General features: G+C 47.0%; 1 protein-coding gene across 2 annotated transcripts in view; it reads right to left on the reverse strand.

Annotated features, from left to right (window-relative positions):
* The window catches only part of TULP4 (TUB like protein 4), a 186,105-nt gene that overhangs the window by 7,281 nt on the left and 161,642 nt on the right, over positions 1-17,182 (reverse strand). Inside the window, exons 8-12 of one of the 2 annotated variants that reach the window (XM_049765315.1) lie at positions 11,867-12,091; positions 10,974-11,208; positions 7,650-7,794; positions 4,148-4,292; positions 3,112-3,205 (exon numbers count right to left, since the gene is read on the reverse strand). In XM_049765315.1, coding sequence (XP_049621272.1) covers positions 3,112-3,205; positions 4,148-4,292; positions 7,650-7,794; positions 10,974-11,208; positions 11,867-12,091 — 844 coding nt within the window. Of the gene's footprint in view, positions 1-3,111; positions 3,206-4,147; positions 4,293-7,649; positions 7,798-10,973; positions 11,209-11,866; positions 12,092-17,182 lie in introns of both variants that reach the window. The other variant, XM_049765314.1, reaches the window with a different exon arrangement.

Raw genomic sequence — 17,182 nt, forward strand, 5'->3', positions numbered from 1 at the left:
AGCACTATTGGGGGTGCTCCAAAACAAAAACAAACAAAAAACCCCTACATGACCACAGAGGGTTGCAACTCAGTTTAAGGCAGGGGGTGTGGGAGGAGGGAGATGGGGTACATTGGTGGTGGGAATGTTGCACAGGTGAAGTGGGTGTTCTTTTTATGACTGAAACCCAACTAAAGTCATGTTTGTAATCACGGTGTTTAAATAAAGATATTAAAAAAAAAAAGAAGCTAGAGTCTATATAACCATATCTTTTGTGTGAGTTGTGTATGATGAAATGTATTTTTTCAAGATCTCATCTGTAAACAGAAAGGTAATTTCCTGGAGGCCCCATAACTAGCCAGAGTGCTGTATTCAGGAGAATTTCAGGCTGCCATGAAGCTGTGTGCAAGCCACTGTGAACAAAGCTGCTGCGTCAGAGGCAGGAAGGAGATGCTGCCTCAATACAGGACTGAATTCTTTTTTTTTTTTTTTTTTTTTGGTTTTTGGGCCACACCCAGCATTGCTCAGGGGTTACTCCTGGCTGTCTGCTCAGAAATAGCTCCTGGCAGGCACGGGGGACCATATGGGACACCGGGATTCGAACCAACCACCTTAGGTCCTGGATTGGCTGTTTGCAAGGCAAACACCACTGTGCTATCTCTCCGGGCCCAGGACTGAATTCTTATGCCTCAGTTTCAGTGTCTTATGCAGGATGGCGAGGAAACTGGCTGCCAAGCAAGCCTTCCCCTGGAAGCACCTCTACAGGGGACTCCAGCTGCCAGGCCGACCAGACTTCCCCTGAAGACCTGTTGCAGGCCCGACTCATTTGTTCCTTTCTTTTGCCCACAAAGAAAAATGAATTTTGGTTTACAATCTTAGCTAGGCCCATTAAGAATTATGCATTAAAGGTGCTTTTCTGACATTCCACTCTGGGGAAACCTATATTCTCTCTTGAACACTTCACTCAAAGTTATCTAAGTAAATTTCTTTATATAAAACTATATTGTATTACTTCCTCACTAAAAGTTGAATAAACTAAGTGCTCTTCTTTGTAGTTCTGGTTGACCAAAAAAAATTTTTTTTAAATCCCAGGAGAGATAAACAAGATACCATTAGTCGCCTCCAGGGAAACAAAATTGCAAAGCCAAGGGTAACAATGAGAGATTTTCACTATTTACATCTTTAAATCTTTCAAATTTTCAATTAATCTCATTTGAATTAATCTCATGGTTTTGAAAGTTGGAAAAGCAAATTTTTCAAAATTAAAAAAAGTTCATGGATCAAATCTTCAAACTGAAGGGGGAAATTATCTACTACAGAATGGCCACCTCTACTTAAAGGTAATCCTGGGCACTGTAACTGCTCCCTGTCCTCCCCACTCTTGGGTCCCATTGGAGAAGTCTACTCAACATGTAAGAAAATACTGGCAAAATGGAAAGTTGCATAAACTAAATTCTCCCTCCCACACCTTTTCTCCATATTTTTTTTTTCGGCGTGCAATAGCACAATTCTCAGCTTACTGATGCGCCTAAGCAGTGGCTGGGAGAATCACTAGGGAAACAAAGCAGCAGAGCATGGCAGAGGCCTGGCCACCAGTCTCTGGGCTGTTGACAATATCATTAAAGACTCTTGTGGGGCTGGTGAGGTGGTGCTAGAGGTAAGGTGTCTGCCTTGCAAGTGCTAGCCAAAGAAGGACCTCGGTTCAATCCCCCGGTGTCCCATGTGGTCCCCCCAAGCCAGGGGCAATTTCTGAGCGCTTAGCCAGGAGTAACCCCTGAGCATCAAACGGGTGTGGCCCAAAAAACCAAAAACCAAAACAAAAAAGAAACAACCAAGATTTTTGTGAATTAAGTGCAGGAATAGTTTATTGCTTTCCTTCAGTCCTTCAGTTTCATGTTTTACTTTTATTCCTCGTTTTGAGCTAATAAAAATAGTATCTCCAAATGAATGGCACAAATGACCCTATTCATAGTTTTTAAGGATGCATACCTAGCAAAAGGTCTTAATATATATACGCTTTGGGACCGGGCGGTGGCGCTAAAGGTAAGGTGCCTGCCTTGCCTGCGCTAGCCTTGGACGGACCGTGGTTCAATCCCCCGGTGTCCCATATGGTCCCCCAAGCCAGGAGCAACTTCTGAGCACATAGCCAGGAGTAACCCCTGAGCATTACTGGGTGTGGCCCAAAAACAAAAACAAAACAAAACAAAACAAAAAAATATATATACATACACTTTACAGGGAGTTTTAAGTTTAATTACTTATCTGGTTTATTTTGGCCACACTTAGCCGTGCTCAGGGATTTCTTCTAGTGGGGCTCAGGTGATTGAAGCCAGGTCTAGGGTTCAAATCAGGTTTGGTTGTGTACAAAGCCCGTGCCCCTACCCATTCTAATATCTCTATGGCTCTAGAAGTTTTGATTTTAATGAATCTATGCTGGAAATATGTTAATAAGCAGTTCATGAATTTTTCAGGAACCTTTTTAGTGGTTATGCAATGTATTGAAGATGAACAGCCCAAACTTGCTACATAGCCTTACACAGATACAAAAAATGTGAAAGAAATGATGAGGCAACCAAGGCAATAGGCCAGGTTCCAGGGTTCCTCAGGATCCAGCTGTCTGGAAATGACCTTCTACCATTTCACTCTTCCAGCAGACCTGAGTAAACAGGTCATTCAAGTGGGAATGCAGACAGGAAAAACCTAACTAAATTTGAGCCTAGCTTTGTACTTCATGGTGCCATTTTTTCAACATTCTAGTCTTGTGGAAATTTAGCTGATACGTGGAAGTGAATACTATCAATTTTACCACTCAGAATGGTACCAACAGTCAGCCAACTTCTTAGTCTTTATGCTTTCTGCAGTACAAAGAATATAAAGAAGCAGGCACTTAAATCTACCCTTCGTAAAGAGGCTTTAGATATTTTTAAGAAACCAAGAGCACTCCTGGCCAGAAAGAACCTGAGTGGTAATTCTAACATCTGTGAAGCTGAGATGGCTTGAGTAGTTTAAAGGCAAATACACCCAAACTCTTTGGGTTCCTAAGAGCCCATTTTTCGACTCAGACCCCTGAAGGTTGGATTCCCTCAGTCTGAATTTCAGTGAGAATGGGCAGACAAGTGGATATAGTTTTACCTGCACCGAGGTTGGTTGGCAGGAAAGCAGCCAAGCCCACAATCTTAAATTTGGTTCCCCAGATATTAGACGTGACCTGAGCAAGATAGTTGTGCTGTGAAAAGAAAAGTAGGGGTTGGGGGTGGGGGGAGAAATCACAATTTATTTTCTTATTTTTATCATTTCCGTAAGAAAAATATTTGTTTTTTAAATAAAGCCACAGTGAGCATGGAAGCTTTTAGCTGAGATCGATTCCAGATTCAGTAATGTAGGCACCGCTGCACACAGCTCAGGTATTGAGAGAATTGGATGGGGCCCCAAATAATTCTTCCCTCCCGTCATGGCCAGAACCACATGGTTATGAATAGCTCTAGATCCATTTTAAGTATGGATGTTTCTTTTGGAAAGATAAACTACAGGCAAGTGCACTGTGCGGTACTGAAGGGAATTACTGTGCAGCTTCCAGGGGACTGTTGTGGCTGACTGAATGAGGACACTTCATAATAGAGGCTATGTCACACCTACCCAACAGGGGGGCCAGAGCCAAACTAAGATGAAGAGGTCAAAAGGTAAAGTGACCTCAAGGCTGAGGGGCCCTCAAGCACAACAGCAAAGCGAGGAGGGTGCTTGCCTTGTGCGTGAATGACCCAGGTTCGATCCCTGGTATCCCATATGGTCCCCTGAGCCTGCTGTGAGTGATTCATGAGAGCAGAGCCAGGTGTAATGAATAAGCATTGCTGGGTGTGGCCCCCAAAATAAAAACAAACAAAAAGGGTACTAGGCAAGGCCAGACTGGGGCAACCCCCAGGGACTGCTGACTGGGTATGTCTCAGGGGTCTGAAGAGGCTTGAGGAGATAATTCTGAGAAGAGGGGCAAGGTTGAACTAAAGTGGCCTGTGAGAAAAACCTCTGACCCATGGGGATCTCTGACAAGGAGGCAGCCCCAACACATGCAGCACAATGTGGGCAGAGAAGTAGGAAGGCCACAGGCCTCCAGTGATCACTGGAGGAGCAGTGAGGCACTGGGAACAGGGAGGGGCCCTGAGAGACTGCATACCTGAGAGATGTCTTCATAGGGAAATTCCCTTCGAGCCAGGCTGGGCGAGCCAATGGAGGGCTTTCGCATGGGCAGCCGAGGGGATCGGGACATCTCCTGAGCCGCCCGCGACAGCTTGGGAGACTTCCGAGCCTCAATGTTGATCCTAAGGAGACAAGGCCAGGGAATTCAGGGACTAGCCAGGGAGGGAGCAGGTGGCTACAGCCTGGAAGAACTCACGTAGGCACCAACCCCAGGTATCTCTTCTTAGGTCCCCCAAACTTAACTGAGTGCCCACACCAACTTCGTTCTCTGAACCGTGGCAAACTGAAATTTCTCACAGAATAAAATCTATTCAAACAGACCGAAAAGAAGAGTGATTCATTTATAAGGAAGCTCAGATAAATTGCCCCTGGCTTGGGGGGACCATATGAGACGCTGGGGGATCGAACCGAGGTCGCAATCTTTCCTTGGCTAGCGCTTGCACCTTACCTCTAGCGCCACCTCGCCGGCCCCCAATGGTGGTTCTTAATATTGGCATATATGGTCCCCTGAGCCTGCCAGGGGCGATTTCTGAGCAAAAAGCCAGAAGTAACCCCTGGGCGTTGCCAGGTGTGACCCCAAAACAAAACATTAAAAAAATAAAATAAAGAACTGTCCATACACCTTTGTCAAGGGTTTTATAATATATATGCTGGACAAATGTGAAAGAGACGTTTCTGATCTTTTTTTTTGTTTGTTTTTGTTTTTGGCCACACCCGTTTGATGCTGAGGGGTTTATTCCTGGCTAAGTGCTCAGAAATCGCCCCTGGCTTGGGGGGACCATATGGGACGCTGGGAAAATCAAACCTCAGTCCTTCCTTGGCTAGCACTTGCAAGGCAGACACCTTACCTCTCATGCCACCTCACTGGCCCGTTTCTGATCTTAAGGTCAGTGACTTAAAACTTCTTAATACGGGGCTGGAGAGGTGGCACTACAGGGGCCGGAGAGGTGGTGCTAGAGGTAAGGTGTCTGCCCCTGTGTTACAAACAAAACAGAAAAAAAGACCAGAAAAAAAGAAGGACCAGAAAAAAGACCAGAAAAAAAGAAGGATCAAAGCAGTAGAAAAGTTTAGAACCACATATTTAATTAACATCTTGAATGTTTTGTAATACTAGGTAGATAAGTCAGCTGATATCCAAATATTTTATTAAGTTTTTCTTTGGGGCCAGCGAGGTGGCACTAGAGGTAAGGTGTCTGCCTTGCAAGCGCTAGCCAAGGAAAGATCGCAACTGTGGTTTTATTCCCCGGCGTCCCATATGGTCCTCCCAAGCCAGGGGCAATTTCTGAGCGCTTAGCCAGGAGTAACCCTTGGTCATCAAATGGGTGTGGCCTGAAAATCCAAAAAAAAAGAAGATTTTCTTTTTTGGGGGGAGTCACACCCGTTTGATGCTCAGGGGTTACTCCTGGCTAAGCGCTCAGAAATTGCCCCTGGCTTGGGGGGACCATATGGGACGCTGGGGGATCGAACCACGGTCGGTCCTAGGTCAGCCAGGTGCAAAGCAAATGTCCTACCACTGCACCACTGCTCCAGTCCCCCCAAAAGTTATTTTCTAAAAAAGACAACATATGGCTAGGCAAGGCTAAAACCCATGACTTCAAAGTGGGAGTCCAGGTTTCAACCATGGTACCACAGGATGTCCAGCACTTCTTGAAGTGACCTGAAGCCACCAAGCCAGACCCAAAATCTGCCAGGTCCAAAATCAACAGCCAGCAAAAGGACAATATAATTGTAGGTAAGCATGGAAACAGCTGACTTCTCAAACTCTGCTGGTGAAAACTAAAAATGGCAAAGATACTAAGTTTGGCAGTTTCCTATAAAGCTAAATATAGTTCTGCCCCAGGCCCACACACAGATTTGAATGTGTCTGCAGTGTTTTTATTCATAATAGTTTCAAACAGGACATTAGCAAATAGGGCATTAGCAAAATGGAATAAACACATCACAATATTTTTACTACAATGGAATTTCAGAGAACAATAAAGAAAAATTCTGCATGAATGACTTTCACAACCACTTGAAATAAAAAAAAAGTAAAAATAGGGGCCAGAGTGTTGTGTCAAATAAATAACGATGGGGCTGGATGGCGATGGATGGAGGCCTTTGTGCTTAGGCCCCAGCCACGTGGCTTTATCCCCCATCTAGCCGGCGAGTTCCAGGCCCAGGTGAAAGGTGGAAATCAGACTCATTCAGAAACAGGCATCAGGAAGCATTAACTTTATTCATGCCCTAACCACCACGTGTGTGTGGCCTATCTCATAACCTTTTAAGCATTCAGCCATTCTAGGCTAGCCCTGCGTCTTAACTCACTTTAGCCATCTTCCGGGCCAAAGGAAACGGCCAAAAAGGGGGCCGAATTCCCTCGGTCCCAGCCTTATCTACCTTTTCCAAGACCCCTCCCAGGAATGGGAGGTCTTGCAGGTAAGGTCACACCTATTATCCGGTTCCCAAGACCCCTCCCAGAAATGGGTGGGTCTCAGGTACACTACACAGAGCAGTGGCGCAAGCGGTAAAGTGTTTGCCTTGCCCGATCTAGCCTAGGACGGAATGCAGTTTGATCCCCCAGCGTCCCATATGGTCCTCCAAGCCAGGAGCGATTTCTGAGCGTACAGCCAGGAGTAACCCCTGAGCATCACTGGGTGTGGCCCCCAAAAAACAAAAACCAAAAATAATAAAAGGTAAAAATAATATATATTGCCACAGATATTATATGAGTCAAGAATAAGGAAAACAAATCAACCTATGTAGTAAGAGTTGAAGTAGTGATCACTTTCGATCACTTTAGCAAACTGAAGTAACCAAGGGTGGGTGATGGCAGGAAACATTCTCATCAACTGGATGGAGAATACACTGGTTCCCAGGTACATAGTAATGCTATGTTTAAGTGGACAATAATGATGTGTTCAAGTCCGCCAGATAACCAGACCTTATCTTTGTCTGACACCACATTAATTTACAGCTGAAGGAATCTTTGAGGAGCTCTGGTCTCCCTACTAACATGCAGACAGAACAATAATCTCCAGGCCGTATAGCTGTTCCAGGCAAAGAAGATTTGAAGTTGCCTGGCAGTGAGTGGCAGAAGACCATAGGCCAGCTCATCTGCATTTGGGGCTTGGCCATTCTCTAGGACGATTATACTTTTAAAGAGTATAGTTTCCCCTGGCTATAGTATTAAAGTATTATAGTATTAAAGGTATTAAATTTGGTATTTTCTTCAACATATCAGATACTTTGTAAAATATTTTGTTCTTAACTTCTTCCACACTGAAGCAAACCTCAGTAATCTATGAGAGAGCGCCAACTGCCTCAGCATGAAAGAAGCACCAAAGATTAGTCAGGTGCTATTTTCTCTAGGAAATAGCAACATCAGAAGGAAAAAAGAATGCAGGTTTGCAGTGATGTCCTCTTGCCAGCTCAGCCAACTGCATTTCCAGAGGTCCAGAACAGGCTATGAGCCACCCCCCCCCCAAGACCCAGATTACCTTGGGAGTTTGGGGGACTTGCTTGCACGGGAGATTTTGGGAGACTTCTTGGCAGCCCAGTCATCACTCAGCTCAATGTCGCTGGAGTCAGAGCAGTTGCAGCTGTCGATCACCGTGGAAATCAAGCTGTTTCCATAGATTTCATCTGCTAAGACAGCAATCCGTGAGCATGAGAGTGAGCACAACTGGGCCCGGACAACCATTACTCCAGACGCCAGGGCAGATGGAACTATAGGCCAGTTCCAAGATCACAGGTTGAAATATAGAACAAAATACCATTTCCCTTCTATGCTACTGTATTTCCTAAGTAGAAAGGAGGCAATTAGTCAAGGTTAAGAAACGGCTCAAACAGGGGCCAGAGAGATAGCATGGAGATAACGGCTCAAACAGACAAATGCTGGCTTTGCATGCAGGAGGCCCAACGCCATCCCCAGAGAGTGGTTCATGAGCACAGGGCTGGGAAGTCAAGTGGATGTGGCCTCAAAACAAAACAGCTACTTCTACAAGAACAGATGAGGTATTTCAACACTTTTTGGGATGTACACAAGTCTGGTGCCTCTTGTGCCAACTGAACAAAATGGTTGTGTTGTGATGACTCTTGTCACACCAGATACATACGTGGATGCCAAAACATGGGGATGATGATGGGTTCATGGCCACTTACTTACTACTGAAGGCTACTTCTCCCCAGGAACCTAGGAAGCTGGGTGGGTTCGGGGTGGGCCCTAGAAACAGCTCTCCAAATTGTTCTCCATAAAGGATGGTGTAGACAACATTTTTTGGGGGGGGCTTCTGGATCACACCCGGCAGCGCTTAGGAGTTACTCTTGGCTCTATGCTCAGAAATTCCTCCTGGCAGGCTCGGGGACCATATGGGATGCCGGGATTCGAACCACTGTTCTTCTGCATGCATGCAAGGCAAACACTATACCTCCATGCTCTCTCTCTGGCCCCTAGACATCATTCTTACCAGCTGTGAATAAGGGTTTTTTTTCTAGTCTTTTTGACATATATGACTCCCACTAAAGGAAAGAAAGCTCTCTGTCATTCTAAATTGCATCTCCCTTTAGTAACTGATGACGAATACTTTTCTAAATGCCAACTGGTCATCAGTATATACTATTCAGGGAAACGTCTGCTCATATGCTTTTTCCATTTTGTAATGAGATTGTTGGGGTGTTTTTTTTTAAATTTTGGGCCAAACCCAGTGACACTCAGGGGTTACTCTTGGCTATACACTTAGAAATCACTCCTGGCTTGGGGGGACCATATGGGACGCTGCTGGGGGATCGAACTTCAGTCCGCCCTAGGTTAGTACATGCAAGGTAAACACCTTACCGCTTGCGCTACCGCTCCAGCCCCAAATTGTTGGTTTTGTTGTTGTTGAGTTTTAAATACCTCTGGCTTTGAGCATGGCAATGACTGAGGGTCATTTGGTCATACTTGTGCTATCTCCCTGGTTCTTTTTTTTTTTTTTTTTTTTTTTGGTTTTTGGGTCACACCCGGCGGTGCTCAGGGGTTACTCCTGGCTGTGTGCTCAGAAATAGCTCCTGGCAGGCACGGGGGACCATATGGGACACTGGGATTCGAACCAACTACCTTTGGTCCTGGATCAGCTGCTTGCAAGGCAAACAATGCTGTGCTATCTCTCCTGTGCTATCTCTCTGGGCCCTTCTCCCTGGTTCTGATCTGTGACTCCACCCTGAATTTAGGTGTAACTACCTCAAGACCTGCCCATTTCTGGGAGGTGTCTTGGGTTTATATTACGTGTATCTTTACCTGTAAGACCTCACCCATTCCTGGGAGGGATCTTGGGAAGGTTAGATAAGGCCTTTGACCCAAGGGATTAGGGTCTTTGGAGGTCAGAGGAAAGATGGCTGAAAGAAGTTAAGATGCAGGGCAAGCTAAGATTGGCATGTGCTTAATTGGTTATGATATAAGCCATACACTTGGGCCAGGGCCAATAAAGATGTTATCTCTCTGGAAGCCTGCCTGTGAGTAAATTCAATACCTGCTGATTTCCTGGATCCAGACCTACCGGTTGAAGGGGGTTGCAGAGCCACGTGGTCTGGGATGGAAGAGAAAGGTCCCTCCATCCATCCACCATTCAAACCCACCCTAAGGGCTTAATGCAACACTGCACAACTTTTCTCAGGGCTGGTACATAAAAAAGCATGTGGAGTTCCAGATATGATCCCTGTCACCACATAGTCCTCTCTAGGCACCATTGGTAATGTCTGGCAACTGGGGTTGGCTGTACACAAGTCAAGTGTCTTTCCCCTCCCGGTACTATCTCTCTGGCCCTTAACTCTGCTTTTTTCATAGGAATCATTATTAGCAGCACAGTGGCTTGGGCATGGAAATTTGTGGTGAAGGCACAGAGAGTCACATCCACCCCCGAGCTGGGACCTCTACACCACACACACTCACCTCTTCTTCTCCACTGGATCAACACTTCCCCATGCCTCCAAATGCCCCTTAACATTTTAATGCTTCTTACATAAAACCGTTTGTATTTTTGGGCCACATCTGGCGGTGCTCAGGGGCTACTCCTGGCTGCCTGCTCAGAAATAGCTCCTAGCAGGCATGGGGGGTGGGGGTGGGGCATATGGGACACCGGAATTTGAACCAACCACCTTTGGTCCTGGATCGCTGCCTGTAAGGCAAATGCCGCTGTGCTATCTCTCCTGGCCCATAAAACCACTTTAGGGCCAGAACAATAGTACAGTGAATAGGCATTTGCCTTGTACACAACTGACTCAGGTTTGTTCCCTGGCACCTCATAGGGTCCTCTGAGACATGCAGGAGTAAGTTCTATACTTCTGAGCACAGAGCCAAGAGTAAACCCTGAACACCACCAGTGACCCCACCACCAGAAAACAAACAAAAGAAGACTCACGGGGCCAGAGAGGTGGCGCTAGAGGTAAGGTGTCTGCCTTGTAAGCGCTAGCCAAGGAAGGACCATGGTTCCACCCCCCGGCGTCCCATGTGGTTCCCCCAAGCCAGGGACAATTTCTGAGCGCTTAGCCAGGAGTAACCCCTGAGCATCAACGGGTGTGACCCAAAAAACCAAAAAAAAAAAAAGAAAAAAAAAGAAGACTCACAAAACCAAAACCTAAAAACCACTTTAACCATCTCCAGGCTGTCCTGTACCAAAATCACACAGGCCCACTATGCTGCAAATACCTGACAGAGCACTGAAGTGTCACAGGTCCTAGAGACCAGGTCTGACCCCTTGGGAGCTGCTGCCTTCCACAGACAGGCCCAGTGGCTGCACTGCCACCACAGCAGAGAGCAGGGCTGAGGCTTCTCTGGCCAGGCCCACCTGACTTGCTGTCTGTCCGGGGGTCCATGATGACGAACTCGGGCCGCAGCTTGCTGATGCGCCGCCCCTTGAGGATAGGCACAAGTCCGCCGAGGTACTCCAGGTAGAGCGTGTAGCATGGGCCGCCCACCTCGGGGTCATCCTCAGTGCGCTTCATGGTGCAGTGCAGACGCTCGTTGCCCGCTGAGGGGTAGCTGACAAAGTCCCGCATGTTGTTGGGGTCTGGGATTGGGGGCTGGAGGTAGGACACAGAAAACAAAAAGGAGGGACATGAGCAGAGCTAGCAGGCCAGCGAGGAGCAGCTACATGCAGATGACTCAGGGTACACATCAGCATCTCTGGGGAAGACTAAGCCAAAGTTGCTCTTCTGCCAACCCAACTGAATCTCCGAGCACAGGTAGTTGTGAGCATTTGTGTGCTGGAAGTTGCTGCATTCTGCCTTTAAAAATGCCTACTGGAGTAGTGGAGATGTCTCAAGGGACTGGAGTCTTGAATCCATTCTTGAATCCCAACTCTGAGCTGGGAAGAGCCCCCAATCACTGCTGGCTATGGCCCCAAACAAAAGAAAAGTGAACTCTGTGGGGAGCTATGGGAGCCGCACGGAGCAGGCTGAAGTAAGGTTCCTACCTAGACAGTGCTCATCCTGGCATCACAGCTGGGACATGCTTCCTGCTGCCTGGTGGGAATGATGCAGCCAACTGGGACTGAGCTGAGCCTGGGGCAATTGGCAGGAGGGTGTAACAATTGTAGAATGTTTTCTCTGCCTATAGCAAGCCAATCCCCTTAGCACAGGTGACTCTGTAGACAGACCAGGCCACGGCGACTCACAGTTACATCTGCCTTGGCCCCAAGCTGGCCCAAGGTGCAGGAGAGTCAGGGACGAGGTGGTATACCTTGATGGTGGGGATGAAGGCTGTGGAGAGGTAGGAGCAAAGGCGGGGCGGCAGTGTCAGCTTGCTAACATCCTTGTCCTCACGCAGGGTGCTGGCAATGGCCTGTTGACACAGTAGCTGTAGGCTGGATACCCGGTGCTCTACCCGTACCACGTACAGTGCTGGGCCCGAGGCCATTAGTAGCCTTGAGTCCCGGTGTCCCCAGCAGATGGAGATGATGGGGCGCTGCCAGAGTGGAAGGGAGAAATGCTTAGGCCTTGGTGCTTGTGACTGACAAGGGCAAATCATGTCTCAGGATGGCAGTCAGTAACTCAGAAAACACTGGCTCCCATAGCACCATGGCAGTACTATGTCTTCGGGTTTATTTCTGTGTGTCTTCCCATTCCCCAATTATCCGTTTTACTGAGGGCCATGAACCCTATCCCAGTTCTAGCACCATGGCTCTCATCAGGAGTCTTCATCAGTCTAACCCATGTTCCTGATCCTGACCTCAAAGACACAGCTGAGTGCCATGGTATGAAGTGTTGCTCGGGCCCTCAACCTTCCCTCCATGGGTGGGTTTAGAGTCAAAGCAACAAACACTGTATGTGGGGACACAGTTGTGTGATCCAGATCCTAGGTAAAGCTCTGACAGTGTCTCCTTTGCTGTGAGGTAAAGCCAGCGCTATGAGCAGTAAAGGCTCATAGCCTTTACTAGTCAAAGCAGCAGTACAAATGTAGCCCACAGCCAAGAACCAAGTCATTGTTACTCAATGCCATCCTGGAGCTGACATGACTGAGACAGAGATGGTGGCAGGGAGAAAGGGGACTCAGGGCTACTGGTAGCTCCTCTAGTGGTCAACATGTGCTTTGAAAAGGCCGCTAAATGCCACCTATGTAGGTTGGAGACACCTAGTCCAGCAGCCATGGAAGAAGAAGGCACAGAGGGGGTAGGTGTGCCTGTTCTTCCCACTCTGACAGATGTGAGATCTGGGGAAGTTCCAGAGATCAGGAGTGGGGGTGCCAGAAGCCTGATATGACTGGCAGAGAGAAGCAGAGTTTCCATAATACTATATGACAAACTCAAGATAAAAGGAAGCCTGAAGACAATTGCTTAGAATAGTCCTGGAGTCATCTATGCCTGGTTCCACCTCCCAAATGGAAGGCACAGCTGAAGAGACACTCTCCATTTCTGCACTCTGGGGGAGGTGGGACGACGGACCTGGAGGCTTCTAGAGGACTTTAGAGAAGGTTTCCCTCTGAGGGCCCAAGCTAGAGTTCAGGAGGACCCTTGAGAGGAGCCAAGAATTCAGAGCCTGGCATCAGATCTACGGAAGATTGGACAGACAACACATTCCATATCCAATGAAAGGCTAGCTTTACCAGTACATTTCTGTACTGGGAACCAACTTCAAAATGTACCTTTGCCCCCAGCTGCCTCAGTACCATTTACCACCCAGAGTTCAGGAAACAGCAAGAATTCCAAGGACACCAAGGCCTGCTGAAAAGAGCTGTGAAGCAAAGCCGAGTCCTCCCTCATTTCCCCTTCTTCTGGTGTCCTGGAAGGCCCATGGTTCCAACGTAGGGACTAGATGCATGTCCATGCCTGTCCCCTTTTCTTCTAGTGCTGCTATCCAAAGGAAGTTGCTTTATGTATGACTAGAGAGTAGTTTGGGAGAATCTGTTATACAGCTCTGCATCTCTCATCTTTACAAAGGCCTCCAAGCTGGAAGAGAATCCTGCTGTGTTTCCAGGTCTAATCACTACCATCCTAAAGATAATTATGTCTTAAGAACTCACTGGGGTTTGGGGCAGGAGCAATAGTAGAGTGGGTAAGGTACTATGTTGCATGCGGCAGACCCAAGTTTGATCCACAGCATCCCATATGGTCTCCACCAGGAGTGATGCCTGAGTGCAGAGCCAGGAGTAACCCCTGAGCATCACTGGGCATGCGGCACCCAAACCAAACCATAGTCACTGGTTCTAATAGCACATCCTAATAAGAAGCACAATATGATTTTAATGAATTCCTTCAACTCTCTACATGAATATCAATTATCATTGCCATCAAACACAGGAAAACTGAGGCAAAGTGGCCAAATAGGAAATTAGAGTGACAAATCACCATTGACTGTCATCATCTTCCACCAGGTAGTGTCTCTTCTAACATCAGGACAGCAATGTGGCTACCTGGGGGAACATGGGAACCCATCAAATGCTGAATTTACAGACTACCACCGATATGTGGATGTACAATCTTCCCTCAGTCTTCTCAATCGACTCGCCAGGCTCACTTTCTCCTCAGAAACACAGAGTAGCTTGGCAGAGACAAACAGGCTGCTGCACATACAGCAAGGGAGAACACTTTCTATACTCTAGGGCAGCAGTTCCGGTGCTGAAAAAAAGCAGAGGGAAGCAGCACAGGGGGAGAAGGACAGAAAAGTGGTACCTGGACCCACAACACTGAGCAATAAAAGGATCTAAGTTTGGAAGTCCAGGGATGTGCAGGTACCTGCTGGGGACAGGAAAACTCTGGGAAAGGCCCTCTCCAAAGCACATGGAGAATAGCGATAGGAATTTCCCTGAGAGAGACTGGGGGGCCTTCATGTGTCCAATCACTGCAACCCCTAATTCCAGTGATGAGGAGGACATCATCATTTTTTTCTTTTTTCTTGTTTTTTGGTCATACCAGGCTGCACATAGGGGTTATTCCTGGTGGGCTCAGGTGGCTGTATGTGGTACACATATTCCATTTCTATCATGTACACTTCACTAAAGACAAGCAGCAACTTATTGAGCCTCTGAAAGCCTCCAACTGTATTAGGAAAATTAGGGAGAGTTTAGCAATAGTTAGCTCTCACTGAGGGAAGGTAATAACATACTGTAATTACTGCTTGAATTCAAGGTGGATTGAATCCTTCCCTATTAATCTCCCAACAAGTCCTGCCACTGTGGAGGAAGAGCTTTGTTGTGGCATGACTCTTAGTGAAGGCACCATGGTTCTTTAGCACATAGAGTTACCTCCTGGGGCAGAGCCAACACTCACCAGACCTCAAGCTCATACTTTATTTTTCGTCTTCACACCCATCCTCCTCTCAATCATTTAACCAAAAGACTTAGAGCAACACCCGAACCACACAGACTCTATGGTGACTCCTCAAATTGCCCTTAATACAGAAAAACTCCTAAGGCTAAAACACTCACAAAAAAAAAAACAAACAAAAAAAACAAAACCCACCCAATCCAGGACAAAAAGGCTGCAAACTCCAGTCAGTAGCACTGGTTCTAACAATGCACTGCCAGAGCATCAGCTATGTGATACACAGTCAGATAACAGCTAATGAGATGAACCACAGGACTGAAAATTGTCCGGAAAGGGAAGCATGAAGTATATTTCTCTCTAAGAGGTTCAGCCGCAGGCACTGCTATTTCACATAAATCAAGAAAATCAACTTAAAGCTGAGGCTGCTGCAAGTCCAAGCCAGGCAAAATGCTTGTATGCAAGAGCCGACAATCTCATTAACTTGGAAATAAATTATCCAATCTAAATGCATTTAGTTCTTTTTATAAACAGTCCAATAAATTGCCTGACTTCCTTCCTGCTATAAAAATGTCCCTGCCTCTGGCCCCTGACTAGCAGAGCACAGATAACACGCTTTTAGAATTGTTACTGAGAAAAGTTAAGTTGGTTGAAACAAGCAACCCTGTGAAGTCTGATTTATTAAAATGTGGAGATGGTGGAGGGCAATTTTCCTCAAAAGGGAGATGAAATCAACCCTTAGTTTCCCTGTTTATTTTTATTGGGAGGGGGGTCACAACCAGCAGCGCTTAGGAGTTACTCCTGGCTCTATGTTCAGAAATCACTCCTGGCAGGCTCGGGGGACCATATGGGATACGGGATTCAAACCACCATCCTCCTGCATGCAAGGCAAATGCCCTACCTCCATGCTATCTCTCCGGCCCCTAGTTTCCCTGTTTAAATACAGACACCAGGTCTCCTCTGGACAAGAACTGAGGAAACTTGCAATGATGAGACTTTTAAGCCTCACTCCATTAGATGAAGTGAAGATAGTTAGTGGAGAATGCATGAGATCTTAGACATCAAGAGAACAAGACAGGTAAGGAAAGGAGAGGAGGGGTGCAGCTATTTGGCAGGTTCCAATGGGAAGGAACTGGCTCTGAGGTGGCAGAGGGAAGGACATGCTCTGCAGATGGAAGAGGATATTGGCAGGAAAGGTCCTCTGAGTTAGCCTAAAGGACAATGCTGACTGGACTGAGAAATTTCTTCATTCTTACATATTCAGACAAGTCTGATCAACACAGAGCCGACAATCCCATCCTTGCATATATGTCTTTCTGTTCGTCTGGAGTTAGAGAGGTGGCATGAGGCCACAATCAGAAGGCACATGGTCTGAAAGCCAACATGGATAGCTGCCCACGCACCAAGCCAGCAAACAAATGGAAGCTGAGTTCCTATTTCGTGGTAGGATAGCCAGAGACAGACAGAAAGACACACACACACACACACACACACACACACACACACACACACACACACACACACACACAGAAAGACACACACACGGGGCCGGAGAGATAGCATGGAGGTAAGGCCTTTCATGCAGAAGGTCGTTGGTTCAAATCCCATATGGTCTCCCGAGCCTGCCAGGAGCAATTTCTGAGCCCTGGAGCCAGGAGTAACCCCTGAGCGCTGCTGGGTGTGACCTAAAAAAGCCAAAAGCCAAAAGCCAAAAAAAAAAAAAAAAAAAAAAAAAGAACTTATAAGGCCCGGAGAGATAGCATAGCGGTGTTTGCCTTGCAAGCAGCTGATCCAGGACCAAAGGTGGTTGGTTCGAATCCCGGTGTCCCATATGGTCCCTGTGCCTGCCAGGAGCTATTTCTGAGCAGACAGCCAGGAGTAACCCCTGAGCACCGCCGGGTGTGACCCAAAAACCCCAAAAAAAAAAGACACACACACAGAGACACAGACACACACACACACACACACATATTCATTTGCTCCACACTGGTGTCTCATAGTGTGGCCTTAGCTCTATTTGACTTTAGCTCTCTGTTACAGTCACTTCAGTTGAAAATGGGAAGTTGGGAATAGGGAGACAGCACAGCAGTAGAGCGTCTGCCTTGCATGCAGCAAATCCAGGACAGACAATGGTTCGGTGGTTCGAATCCTGGCATTCCTTTTGGTCCCCTGTGCCTGGCAGGAGCAATTTCTGAGAGCAGAGCTAGGAGTAACCTCTGAGCGCTGCCGGGTGTGACTCAAAAACCAAAAACTAAACCAAAACAAAAAACATAAAATGGGAACCATACCATCACAGA

This window comes from Suncus etruscus, chromosome 18, assembly GCF_024139225.1.
Source record: "Suncus etruscus isolate mSunEtr1 chromosome 18, mSunEtr1.pri.cur, whole genome shotgun sequence".
NCBI lineage: Eukaryota > Metazoa > Chordata > Mammalia > Eulipotyphla > Soricidae > Suncus > Suncus etruscus.